General features: G+C 51.2%; 4 protein-coding genes across 4 annotated transcripts; 1 reads left to right on the top strand and 3 right to left on the bottom strand.

Annotated features, from left to right (window-relative positions):
* Positions 1 to 6,006: 6,006 nt before the first annotated feature.
* LRP88_02430 (fungal specific transcription factor domain-containing protein) lies at positions 6,007 to 7,792 on the top strand (the record flags this gene model as incomplete). The annotated part of the gene is made up of 2 exons (XM_083239081.1): positions 6,007 to 6,144; positions 6,194 to 7,792. The coding sequence occupies 2 exons, from the start codon at positions 6,007 to 6,009 to the stop codon at positions 7,790 to 7,792; spliced, it is 1,737 nt and encodes a 578-aa protein (XP_083104211.1).
* Positions 7,793 to 8,062: 270 nt separating this feature from the next.
* On the bottom strand, positions 8,063 to 9,036 carry LRP88_02429 (glycosyltransferase family 8 protein; the record flags this gene model as incomplete). The annotated part of the gene is made up of 2 exons (XM_083239080.1): positions 8,063 to 8,964; positions 9,012 to 9,036. The coding sequence occupies 2 exons, from the start codon at positions 9,034 to 9,036 to the stop codon at positions 8,063 to 8,065; spliced, it is 927 nt and encodes a 308-aa protein (XP_083104210.1).
* A 739-nt stretch (positions 9,037 to 9,775) lies between these two features.
* LRP88_02428 (fungal specific transcription factor domain-containing protein) lies at positions 9,776 to 10,945 on the bottom strand (the record flags this gene model as incomplete). Its single annotated transcript, XM_083239079.1, has 1 exon — positions 9,776 to 10,945. One exon carries the CDS (start codon positions 10,943 to 10,945, stop codon positions 9,776 to 9,778), a length of 1,170 nt encoding a protein of 389 aa, XP_083104209.1.
* Positions 10,946 to 10,997: 52 nt separating this feature from the next.
* LRP88_02427 (uncharacterized protein) lies at positions 10,998 to 12,023 on the bottom strand (the record flags this gene model as incomplete). Its single annotated transcript, XM_083239078.1, has 3 exons — positions 10,998 to 11,492; positions 11,540 to 11,567; positions 11,626 to 12,023. 3 exons carry the CDS (start codon positions 12,021 to 12,023, stop codon positions 10,998 to 11,000), a joined length of 921 nt encoding a protein of 306 aa, XP_083104208.1.
* Positions 12,024 to 12,510: the final 487 nt, after the last annotated feature.

Here is a 12,510-nt window from a genome sequence, read left to right as displayed (position 1 = left end):
ACGTGTGAGCCTATCCAATCGGATACAAGCAGAGGAGTTGATCTGTGACGAGGCCACGGTGTAACTCATGTAGATGAACGAAGGATACTTGATCAGGTACATCAGGCCCCGGCAGGGGCACCCTTTAAAGGGTGTGTGTGCTAGCTAGAGGGTCTAGAGAGCCCAGGGGGGTGTCGCAACAAGACACAAGGCTGCTGCGCCACACCTGCTCTTTTGGTGTGCGCTCAGGGCAGCCGGGATCGGCACTCGGCAGTTCGTACCTGCTTCTGCTTCTTTGATGCTTCCACGGCGCATAGTAAAAAAGGCCGACCCCATCATCGGTCCGAAATTGGCACTCTCGCCGTGCCGGCCTTATCGGAATCACGTGTCGGGTGCGATGTACCCGATGTTCCTCGACTTGGCCCCTTGACAATCTGCAGCGCTCGGATACGCACAGAATCTCGCTTATGCCCCCGCACAAGGTGTTAAACACATTGCACCCATTTTCAGCAGCCAAGAGTGAGCTGGAAGGGAAGTTGATACGAGACTTCTAGACAGAGTACGGGACTCATAAACGATGGAGAATATATTTGGCTGGCTAGGCAGGCTCCTTGAGTCCCCCTCATATCGTCAAACATTGGTCAGGCGAAGCGAGCCGGGACACCTCAATTGGCTCATTTCAGATGTTGTCATTAAGCGAAATTAAAAGTTTCAGGGGTGTGGCTCGTTCAATTGGTCATCACTGCCTACGACTAGCCCTCTGGTCAACCGTACTGCGATAGGCAAGTTGGAGACGGTGTAGAATACACCTTCTGCTAACGTAGAGGCATTCTGGGCCTTATATGCTTCTCAACAGAGACTAACGTGTTCTTTGTTATAGTTGAAGCCCGGCCCTCGATGGGATAACTGAGCCATAAGACCCAGAAAAACAGACGAGCAATATTTCGGCAGTCTTTTTGTTCATCTATTTTTCCACCCTTATTGACGGACTCTATGCCGCAATGTTTTGCCCACAGATTGATGAGGCGGCGGATCCCATCGGATCTTGTGCAACACCTTTCTCCGAGCGTGTATGAGCAATGCACACGCTACTCGTTCCTCTCAACTGACACTGACGTAGGCGAGAAAGAAGCGAACCGTCTTTATATGGACGTGTTGTACCTGCCTGGCGGGAGGTATGCGCGTCTCTGTGAGCAATTGCCCTAGCTGTGGCCTGGAAAGGTGCAGCTACTGCCGGACTGAGAAGATCGTGGTCAAAGAGTGAGATGGTGAATCCATCTCCTTTACCCAGACCACGGTCTTCTGGCTCAGTTATCCCATCGAGGGCCGGGCTTCAACTATAATAAAAAACACATTATTACCCAGACCACACTTTGCCCAGACCACCACCGGCCGCCAATGCCGCCTCCACGCCAAAACTCGTTTCCATTCTTTCCTCTGCTAGTCGTATCCTCCGAGACTTAAGCCACGCCCATTCAGAGTTGTCAGGGACTACCTTCTGTCTCAGTTATCCCATCAAGGGCCAGGCTTCAAGTGCATCAAAAACACAGTATCAACACATGATAGCATTCGATCCAAATGCTAACACAACGGCCGTATGACAGCTAATTCGTTCCTCATAAAAAAGAAAAAAAAAATACCGCAATCTCTCAACAAAATTCCTGCAAGAACAACAATTAATCAGTCAGGCTCATACGACGCTGCCGCCGCGGAGTATAGGGACCAACCCATTTTCCCTCCTGCCCTCTTTACATAAAGGAAGCACCGCATTGGAAGCAATGCAAAATTCCTCTCTATTTATTGCATCCACATAATAATGAGGCTTCATGAGCAGCGGGCCCTGCTAGAGCCTATCCCTTACATCTGGTTCCCCATCCTAGACGGCAAGGCGTTTCTCGCAACATCAGAGGGCCTGGGGCATCTAAGGAGCTCAAGTACTTCGTACAACGCCATGAGCTACCGTTCCTCAGAATCTTTATCTGCTCCTACGCTCAACTCACCAGAGATCCTCGCTACTCCTTCAATCAATTTCACTAAAGCCACAACTACTCCTAAAACATGTTCCTCCTCCCTACCCTCGGCATCCAGGCCCCTCGTACCAGAAACTACCACAGCCCCAACACTGTTTGTAATTTTTGGGGGGTATCCGTGGAAATGTATCAACCAAAAAAAAAAAAAAAATTCATTTTGGGGGACTAGTTGGCGTTATCGTTGTTATTGTTCTCACTATCTCGATCCAGCCTAATAATACATTCTCATTCTTGCTGTCTTTCCAAGTCTATGTCATCAGTCAAGATAGCATTGAAGAATTCGGTTATAGCCTGCGAAATTTGCTTCCAATGAACCATGATACCAATAGTTGACCACACAGTAACCATGAGAATGATGATCAGGCCAAAGAATGACCTGGCATTTGGTCCAAGGGGCGCAGGAATGGCCTGTTGGTGCATTGACAGTACGCCAGCTGCTACTGCAATAGGCGAGAGAAGCTAGAAATGGTGAATCAGACGATGTAAAGCACCGAGGATGTGTCACTATCTTAGGAAGGCTGCCCTGTACTTACACCCACAATAAGGAAAGTCATGTTCTGGGCAAAACTAGCCATTTGGGCTTGGATCTTGGCATCACGACTCCCTTCATGATTGAGGTAGAATGATAGCTGTGTGGCAGCCTGTCAGTTTGCTAGGGTATCAAGTAGTGAGTTTCCATCTTACATCATCATTGTAGTCGTCACAAGCTTTGCAAAGATTCTCGAGAGCTTCTAACGATCCTCGTAGTCGTTTGGTATGATTCCCGATTTCAGAAATGAATCGAGGTGCGCGTCCTGCAAGTGTTGCGAAAGTCTCATCTGACTTTAAGGAATCCAACTGGTTGATGGTGGCTGCCAGCTTTAGGATCAGGGGGCGCAGAAGCTTTTTGGTGCGGACTGCCCAGCCGCGGGATTGCCTCACGGCAAGGGGGTCATCAGGAGGGGGGGAAAGGGGATCCGTCATTGTGATGGGGCAAGTGTTGATCTAATATCTTTTGTTAATGATTTGTTTGAGGTGACATATCTGCATGAGAAATAAGTGAGCAGAATGGGTCTGGGGAACATCTTACGTATTCATTGATACTATCTCCCATGTTTGTTGCGAGGGTGTGCCATTCGTCTCTCGCCTGTCGTAGCCGCGACTCCAACACAATTAGAAAGTACTCCCGAGGATTCAAAACAGGGAGATTTGCGTCCGATTCTGCGGTGGTGAAAGGATCAGGTCGGAAGAACACGTGTGACTCGTCATCGATTTCCACCTCTTCATCATAGGCGTCGACGCTTTCCCTCTTGTCTTCACTTTCAAAGTAGGTGTCGACGAAGCAGTACGCCACCCACCTCCAAGGGTCTGACCCGCTGATGAGAACGGTCGTTTGGACCTCGCACAGATATGCTTTCGTGGTGAGAGGTACGGGGCTCTTTGGCTTCCTCACGAGGAAAGACAAATCTGTGATGTTTCTGAGAGTGTCACTGGCTGCCGATTTTCGCTTCCGGAGATCGCGAGGTGGACTGTGGCAGGGTGCGACTCTGAAGGCGTAGCAGGGAAGGTCAAAGGCTAGCTGAAAAGTCGAGGAGCCGCTGGTCTGAGTGGGCGTCAGGTTCATGTAATGGAAGACAAAGCAGAATTGAGGTCCTTACTGGATACGTGGAACCAAGAAAACCCCTAAACGCCAGATGTCGATAAAGGCTGTCCCTCAAGGCCCTTGCCTGGTGGATCGAAAGGGTTGAAACAAGAGCCATCATCGACCAGCGATCTAGGTCCGTGATGAACCTTGGAAGGTTAGCAAGACAGATTCGAAATCAACAATGACGAGCTGAACTGACAGTAAGCGGCGATCAGCATTCAGCCGGTGTGCTGGTGGTTGGTTTTGAGAGGTGGCGCTCTGATTGTTCCTTGCTGATTTGTCTTTTTCGAAATGGAATCGCTGGGTGATTTTAGCAGCCCCACCATACAGTAGAACCTCGACGGGGTATCTTTACATCTTTTTTCAGCTCTAGGTACAGTTTGTGCGCGTTGAGAGGGCCAAGGTAGCCCCTAGAAATCGAGTTCGTTCCGTCGTTCGTTCGGTCATCCAGAAGAGCAAGAGTTGCTTGCGGGACGGATGAGCTGTCATGCTCGAGTTCATTCAGCGTCTTGTCGGGGCAAAAGCCCGCAACTAGTTCTACCTCGGGCATGAGTCGGTTTGCAGCTCCAGACTCGGTCATGAAGAAGCGAATCAAGCTCAGCTCTGATCCGCTCTCTTTCCACACTTGCAGGAAAGGCTTGTTTTCATACTGCCAGCCCACAGGCAGATGAGGGTCGAAGTCCGCATCCCAGAAAGTCCTATTACTCTCACGGCCTATAGCCAGATTTTGTTTTTGGTGCCTGTCTTTTTTGGAATTCTTTCGCTTTTTATTCCTCCTTTTCTTCCTCTTTTGGCTTCGAGCTTGGGCAGCAGGCTCTGGTATCATCATATCTTGCTAGTCAATCAAGATGTACGAACCACATTTTCCGGTGTCGTTGAACAATTGCTTCAGTAAAAAGAATCGAATCAAGTCGGGGATGCCCCCACTCAGTGTTGGTAGTACAGAAAATGTAGGTTAATTTGAAGACAAAAAAGCTGGGTGTGTCGCATAGATGGCTTTATCATCCTGTAGATGGGATATTATAACCGGTATGCTATTAAGCCAATGTGTTTATTCTGTTTCTCTCAACGTTGGCTTACCACCTGGAGCGAGCATTCCTCGCCCTATTCGGTGGAGGTGGGGTTTCACGGCAACGTGGCAACTGCCAAGTCGACTGGTCCTGTCACCTGTCTTTCAATATTTTCTGTCGGAGATAAGTGGTTCTCGTGCTCGTGATCCATCTATGTGGAAAGGTTGCATGGCGGAGTGCGTGCATACCTCGTTGGGCAGCAAGTCTGCTCTATTGGCTTAGACTTTCAGGATATCGCGGCTAACTCAGCTGTGAAAAAGCTGCCTTGTCGCCTCGTTACCCCATGCTGACACCGCGTGCGAATGAATCACAATACCTCCAGGAAAGTCCAAAGTGCGTTTTGATCATGAGGTCCAGCCCAAACCTCGTTCTAGGGTTAAATAAAAGTGAGGCTGAGGCCAGCCGCAGCAGGAGACTAGCGCCAAATTTTACCAACTTGATTCGTAGCCCTAGAAATTCGACTGGCCATGATGCGGATTCTTGGTCTTTACGCCGTCATGTCACCCTTCGATGAGGTTGGCTGGACCGTTTTTCAAGCGAAAACACTACACGATATAAGCCTCATACGGGACGCCCGGCCTTTTATCAGGTCGGCAGCAAACACCCAAGACTTGCTCCCGCTTGGAGTGGGCATGATTTTCAGGGCAGGGTGACGGAGTTCAGCCGAGAGTTGATGGCACATAGTAGCACAGAAATGGATAACTAAAGATAGAGATCACCTGTTACCCCTGGCGTCCTGAGTTAAGAAGTAACTAGTCAATGTGATTGAAGTGATGACGTCATCCCCTTTTCGGCCTCGGCTTCGCATAAGCTTATGCGGCCGAGCCAACAACAACAAGAGCGGAAATCTTTTCATCCTGAGGGTCTCAAATGAAGCTCTCGTTACTCTCCAAGTCACAACTCTTACTCTACAATCGGCATAAACGACGCCCCAATGGCTTCATCATCAACAAAAGCGGCCTCTTTCGAGGCCACGCCGGACTCGAATCCCGATTTCACAACCCCAGTGGATAGTCACATCCCAGCATCTTCAGCCCGTCCTCGAAGCTGCATCCACTGCCGTCAACGAAAGATCAAATGCGATCGCCAACATCCTTGTTGTCAGTGTGTTCGGTCTAAGCTGGAATGCGTCTTCCCGACCGGTCGAGGTAGAGCCGCCAAGAAGCCTCGCACCCACTTGGATGGCCCGCTTCTGGATCGTCTACACAGATTGGAGGCGACTATCACCAGCCTCAAAAAGGAGCGAGGCCTGAATAGTCTAAAAGAAGCTGTTGATGCTACGAATTCTGTTCCGTCACCCGCGTTGGATCAAGCCAGGGATCCTAGCTTGAGCAATGCTGGTGTTGATTCTCCGATCGAGAGCCAGCTCGGTCGTTTGATGATTGACGACACCAGGAGCTACTATGTCAGCAACATCCTCTGGACCAACCTAGGAAACGAGGTATGAGGCCCAATCAAGTTAGGTAGCGGCTATTTACATGACATCTCAGATCGAAGAGCTTCGCGACATGCTACACGAGTCTGTATCTGAGGACGAAGACTACCCTTCTACAGAAGTTGCCGAGTCAACAACAGTCCCATCGCCAGGGACCAGCGGCGCTCTCCTCGGGTTCCGGTCCCTTTCTCACTCTCTCAAGTCGTTTCACCCTCCGCTCCCGCAGTCAGTCACCCTCTTCAGGCTGTTTAGTGAAAACGTGGTTCCTCTGGTCCACTTGTTCCACATGCCGACCACAAGGCGTATGTACTGGGATGCTGTCGTCTCAGACTCTCTCGATAGAAACACAGAAGCTTTGCTGTTCGCCATTTACTATTCGGCCGTCATCAGCATGGATGAAGACCAATGCGAGAATGTCACTGGTCTCACACGCACAAGCGCCCTAGACAAGTATCGCTTTGCATTCGAACAGGCCATGGGTCGAGCAAACTTTCTCTGCACGCAGAGTATGACCCTCCTGCAGGCAGTAGTGCTCTTCCTTTCTGCGCTGCGTAATGAAGATGAGTCACGCACAACCTGGTCGCTGACATCTCTCGCATTCCACATTGCTCAGGCCATGGGCCTTCATCGCGATGGCGCCGTCTTTGGACTTAAACCACTCGAAGTTGAGCTCCGCCGACGTCTATGGTGGCATATCTGCCTCATCGACATACGATCGTCCGAGTTTCACGGCTACGAGCCTGTTGCTCGCGGGTCTTCTTTCGACACAAAGCCTCCACTCAACATTAATGACTGCGACATCAATGCTCAGATGAAAGACCCCCCACCAGAGCACGAAGGCGCTACAGAAATGACTTTCTGCCTGATCCGATGCGAGGCCCTCCAGTCTGGGTGGAAAGTAGCCTACGCACCCCCGAGCATGCGAGCCCCGGGCTCATCTGATAATGGCATGTCAGCCGCAGACCGTGAGGCAGAGCCATCTCTTCTCAGAAAGCGGCTGGAAGAGGGCTATCTACGATACTGCGACACTTCAGTCCCGTTCCTGTTCCTCGTTTCAATAGTCACGCGGCTCATTCTGGCGAGGTGGTGGCTTGTCGTTCACTATCCAGCGCGAGACAAGAGAAATTCCGACCCGAGTCTCCGTGATGAGCTCTTTTCAACCTCGATCGAAGTCCTTGAGATGTCTGTCAAGATCCTCACGAGTAAAGCCATTACCCATTGGACCTGGCACTCCAAAACACATATTCAGTGGCAGGCGGTGGCACTCGTACTCTCAGAGATATGTTCCCGTCCACCGTCTCCAGAGTGTGACCGGGCATGGGAGCTAGTCAATCTCGTCCACGATCGGTGGAACATGAAGGAGCGCGGCAAGAAAGGCAACCTGTGGAGACCTATCAACAGACTGATGGCCAAGGCTCGTTACGTCCGGGAGATGCAGAAGATAGATCCGCAAGGCACGGGGCATGCCCCAAATGCTGTGCTCCCACCTATCGACTCTATGCTCCAGGCAGAAAATGTGCAGAACATGTTTGGGATGGAGCCTGCCAATTCGTTTTTGGATCTTTCCCTCGAAGGACTTGAGGCTGACATGTTTGATGTTCCAGCGGATGGGACTTGGCAGTGGGACGAATTATTGGCATTCGATGATATATGATATTTCTTGCAGTGAATTACAGGCATCATGCCCCGATTGGCATTTTGAATTGCCATTTATTGGTTGGATAGACCAAAGATGGCCTGTCGTGTGGTTGCACAATCTGCTCCACTCCAAAGCCTCCCAATTACCTCAACTCCAGGGTTACACAGAATGGCAGCTTCGATAGCATTCATCCAGGCTCCAAATCACCAAGCATTTGATATTACGCCAAAAGCATGCTGTGCCATTGTGGAATAGACTGCTCTACTTCTATTGTCAATCTCTATCTCATGCGATACCAACTTTTCTTTCAGCCGCAAGTCTTTCATCATTCGCATCAACCCACCACTTGTGAATCTCCTTCTCGCCGCGCCAATTTCCATTATGATCGAGCTCATCCCAAGGCTTGGGGCTGAGTATGTAGTGTACGTTCTTGACTTTATCATCCCGCCAAATCTCGCCGTGCACGTGGCTTTCACGCATAGTCTTGAGTGCGTTGTAGACATAAGGAAGAGGCACCCAGCGCTCACGGTATAGGTCCGCCAGGAGGTCTTGGTCAGGGAATTGATATTCGGTGCCGTGAGAATCGATGCGCGAAACAATGTCGTTGTAGAGGGTTTCAGATGGGTTGACAACCAGTAGGCCGCTGTTTAGCTTGCCCAAGCCAGAAGAGGCACTGGCACCACTGTGCTGGGCTGAGTCTGCATCGTGGTGCTGAGAGCTAAAGGCACAGTTCTCAGGGACCCAGTCGGCAGGATAATGCGACCTCTTGAGAGGGTTACAGACGCAGGCGTGACTGGATGCAAAGACTCGCTTGCTCGCGCTTGCATCTGCGCTCACTGACGGGTGATCGAGGTCAAGGTTCATCAACTCGTCCATATTCTGGAGCACCAGCATATCCGAGTCAAGAAGGACAATGCGCTCAAAGTCCGTCAGAGAAAAGACGGCTAGTTTTGTCCATGTGTCCTTGAAGCGAGCATCGTTGCCGTAATCTTGGGGATTTGAAGGGGCGAGTTCAGGGACCTTTGCCATGGCAATGCCCCTGCTCTTAAGCGCCTCATGACCAACATCGGGGAAGGCTTCCGTGTAAAGGACGACAAATGGATATTCTGTCCCAACACGACGCAGACAGTACTCCAACGTCAAAACACCGGGGAGATAGTTCAGGTTTGTGACCAGGGTGGCCCAAACTAGCAATGATCAGCTGCGATTCTCTTTACACCTTCACAAAACATACCTCTGTCCTGCTGGATGCTTCCCATATTGAATCACAGGTAAAGGATGCAAGTTATGCGGGATTTTTAATCCACTGGCGGCTAGGTGGGTTTTATGCCCCTTGCGCCATCATAGACTTCGTTGACGACGCCAAGGCGGAATTGTCAGCAAGCTGGGTATCTACGGGCCGCCCCAGGACGACTAAGCACGGAATAGGCATAACTGTCTTGCAGAACGTGCGCTGAGAGGTTGGTGAGAAGCGGAGTTGGCAGACCAGGACATCCGAGTGGCAAATGGGATTCAAGCAAATCAAGTGCCGGCATTCAAGGAGATGCTAGTCCTAAAGCGTAATAGAGTTTGACCTCATCCATTCCATGACGGCTTCAAGAAGAAACGGGCAGACACGTGGCTTGGGAAGAGACTACTGAACATGGGATGTTGCAAGGCACAAAAGAAGGAATTACAAATAGGTCTTGACAATCGATACAAGAAGAGCGTGCATTATGGTATGAACACACACAAAGGTGGCGGTAACCATTAGCGTTGGACCCATCATTCTTCATCCCGGAGAAAACGCTTCGTGATCTAACGTAGAGACCACCTCGGTGTAATTACCGATCAATAATACGCATCTATATCGTTCCACAGTTTTCTTTTCGATTTATATCGTGTTACAGTCCGCATTCTTAGTCCCCGGTTTAGCTCTCTGCCTCTCCAAGAAATATCTTTGCTCCTTTCCAAAGCACTGCTTTATTCTACGCTAATTAGTGCAATCTTCGAGTCACGTTACCACCCTCGCCGTCCCCCAAGACTCCAGTCCATCGAAGTCCAATCAAAGTGATGCGCATTCACCGCAAACGGAGGCTGCCCACGCATATAATTGTACATGCTCATGTTGGCTCCTACGTAGCCACCTGGTCCCATACCAAACAGCATACTAGGGTCTCCAAAACCCGCTGGTGGTGCGTGCATGGACAAGCCCTCATCGTCCATGCTCGCAGTGTCTGGCTCACTGTTGGTACTTTGGTTCATCGCCGCCAAGGTTTGCCTGATGCGAGTGATAATCCTGGGTAGATTCATCAGCTGCCCCGATTGCTTGGAAGCTTCCTCAGACATCCCCCAGGCATGGAGGATAAAGTTGCTAAAAGGGATAAAGACGGGGTTGTACACTCCAACTTCAATGCCAAAGCGAGCATCGTAGTTGTTGCTCATGACCTCCCAGGCGCGCTCGGCTTCACTGCCGAGAGGATGAGCTTTCAAGTCTTGGGCGATGCGGATATAGGCAGGAAATGGAAAGTATAGCTGGGTGAACCAGATGTATCCCTTTGTGAGGGGCGAGCTCGCGAGCTTTGTATCGTACTCGAGCCACCGCAAGGCGTGGGAAATGGCGGGAGTGTCTGCTCCTCCATCTTGGTTGTCGGCCGAGTCGAGGTGTCTTGAGTAATTCTCCAGTAGGCGACAGTTAGACAGTTGCGCTCTCGTTGTCCACATCGTCATGTACTGAAGCGCATTCTCCGGGTCACAAAATTTGAGATACTTCTCCTCAACCATCCTCTCCAGGGCGTCCAGGTTCCCGCCGTCCGGAAGCTCCTTCGCGATGGGCTTGAGAGCCGGATTTGTAAAGTCGAGGTGAAAGCGAGTATGACGAATGAACTGGCCGAGCTCGCTCCGTACCACAGCAAAGAGAGCCTCACTGACTCCCGTGCGAGCTGGCGGTGGTTCCTTCGTCTCTTCGCGTAGATCAGAGTCGCTTACATTGAGGGGGATGGCGCAGTCCCATGTCGGGGCCAGTATCATGGGCTTGTGGCCACTCAAGCCGCTCATGCGGGCATCGAAGAGCATGAGCGACCACCAGAGCCTGCGGCGCATTTCGGCTTCGAGGACGGCGTATTTTGCATTGATGGCTTCCGTTTGGATACCCATTCGCTCGGCGATACGTATTGCGACCGCTAGCATCGTGGAGACGGATCGAGGGTGGGTGCCAGAGCGGCTTGAATGCTACACCATGTCAGCGTGGATCATTATCTTCAGTCGGTAAACGGACCAGGTAGAGGAACAGAGCTGTCAAACAGTCTCGGTCTTCAGTCCTCAAGAAGGCGCTGTTCAGAAGAGCCTGCTGGCAGCCAAACTGGAACTTAGTCAACAGATCCGGCTTTGGTAGCTGGAAGTGAGCTTGGCAGTCTTCGGGAGCGAGACTCAAGGTTGCCATGCAGTATATACCAAACATCAGTGCTTCCATAGTTGGGCTGACGTTTTTCAGATCGCTGGCGGCTTCGACGATGCGGCCCTGCAGGCTTGGGGTGTGAGTAACCTTGAGCAGCGGGTTGACGTTGTCGAGGTAAGCCTGCCACAGTCTGAAGATGTGGACAGGTTCCGGGTGGAGAGTAGAAAGGTCGACTGATGATTGGCGTGAGCCAAAGAGAATGTTATCGTCGTTGCTGAAGGTCTGATCCCAGGCGTTTCGGAAGATGACCTCTCGCACATCATGAGTTGAGTCTCGGGACTATTTTATGAGTATCAGTAGAGCCTCAGGTGTTGGAACAAACCTACTCCTTGGGCCATGGCGTGCCATATGTTTCTAGATGGAATTAGTAATGAAAATAAACCGGGGGAGTTAAGACAAGTAACAGACATACTTGGCTTCGTATGTACTCTCAGGCTTGGTGGTCGAAGGAGATGGCGTATCCACTCCCGCAGCTTCTGGCTGCTCATGATCCGAACCATAGGTGCCTTCAGGGGACTCATGCTCTCCAGAACCTGGGTCCTTGTGAAGCGGCTCGAACTTGACCTTGTTCTGCCGGAGAAGGTCCTCGTACTTCCGGAGCCTGTCCAGCAGCTCCCGCTCGGGAAACCTCCTCCTCCGGGGGCGGGTCTGCGTCGCCGGGACGCATTGGACCTGGTGTCTGACGCAGTTTGCGCAGGGGAAGCGGCGGTCGCACTTGACCTTCCGCTGCTGGCAGAGGATGCAGGCGAGGATGCGCTGAGACTTTGGCCGCGGGTGGCTCGGCTCCGGTTCGAGCGCCGTCGTTGACATGGCTATGGCCGGTACTCTTGGGCGTAGAGTAACGCGTCTCGGGAGTTTGTCCACGTCTTTAGAGAATGGCAGGTATATGTCCCACCCAGTACATGTTTATGTCTTGGCGAAGCTGGGCTTGCTGGGGGAATGTTGTCTTGGGTGTTTCTAACGTCCGGGGGCCCCACTTATTTGCTGACGACGGCTGAGCGGATTTTACTATCGCCCGACTAACAATTTAGGTATCACCGTGAAGACAAACCATCAAATCGCGAAAGGAAATGGGTGGTTGATGCACCTGCCACTCTCCCAGTTCCGTGATCATTCGGTAGGCTAAGATGATCCAAGGTTTCCCATAACTCATAACAAGGTATTTTTGGGTAGTATCTAAAATTGTGCCGGGGCCGTTCAAGCTGAGAAGACCGCTCAAAAAAGCCTGGGGGCAAAATTGACAGGACGCCGCGATTCAAGCACTGCCTTTCCTGTCCTGCGCCTGGAGTGAGACGGA

Source organism: Fusarium phalaenopsidis (assembly GCF_050370095.1).
Source record: "Fusarium phalaenopsidis strain FUZ10S chromosome Unknown contig_32286, whole genome shotgun sequence".
In the NCBI taxonomy this organism is placed as follows: Eukaryota; Fungi; Ascomycota; class Sordariomycetes; order Hypocreales; family Nectriaceae; genus Fusarium; species Fusarium phalaenopsidis.
This window is presented reverse-complemented; position numbering and strand designations above follow the sequence as displayed.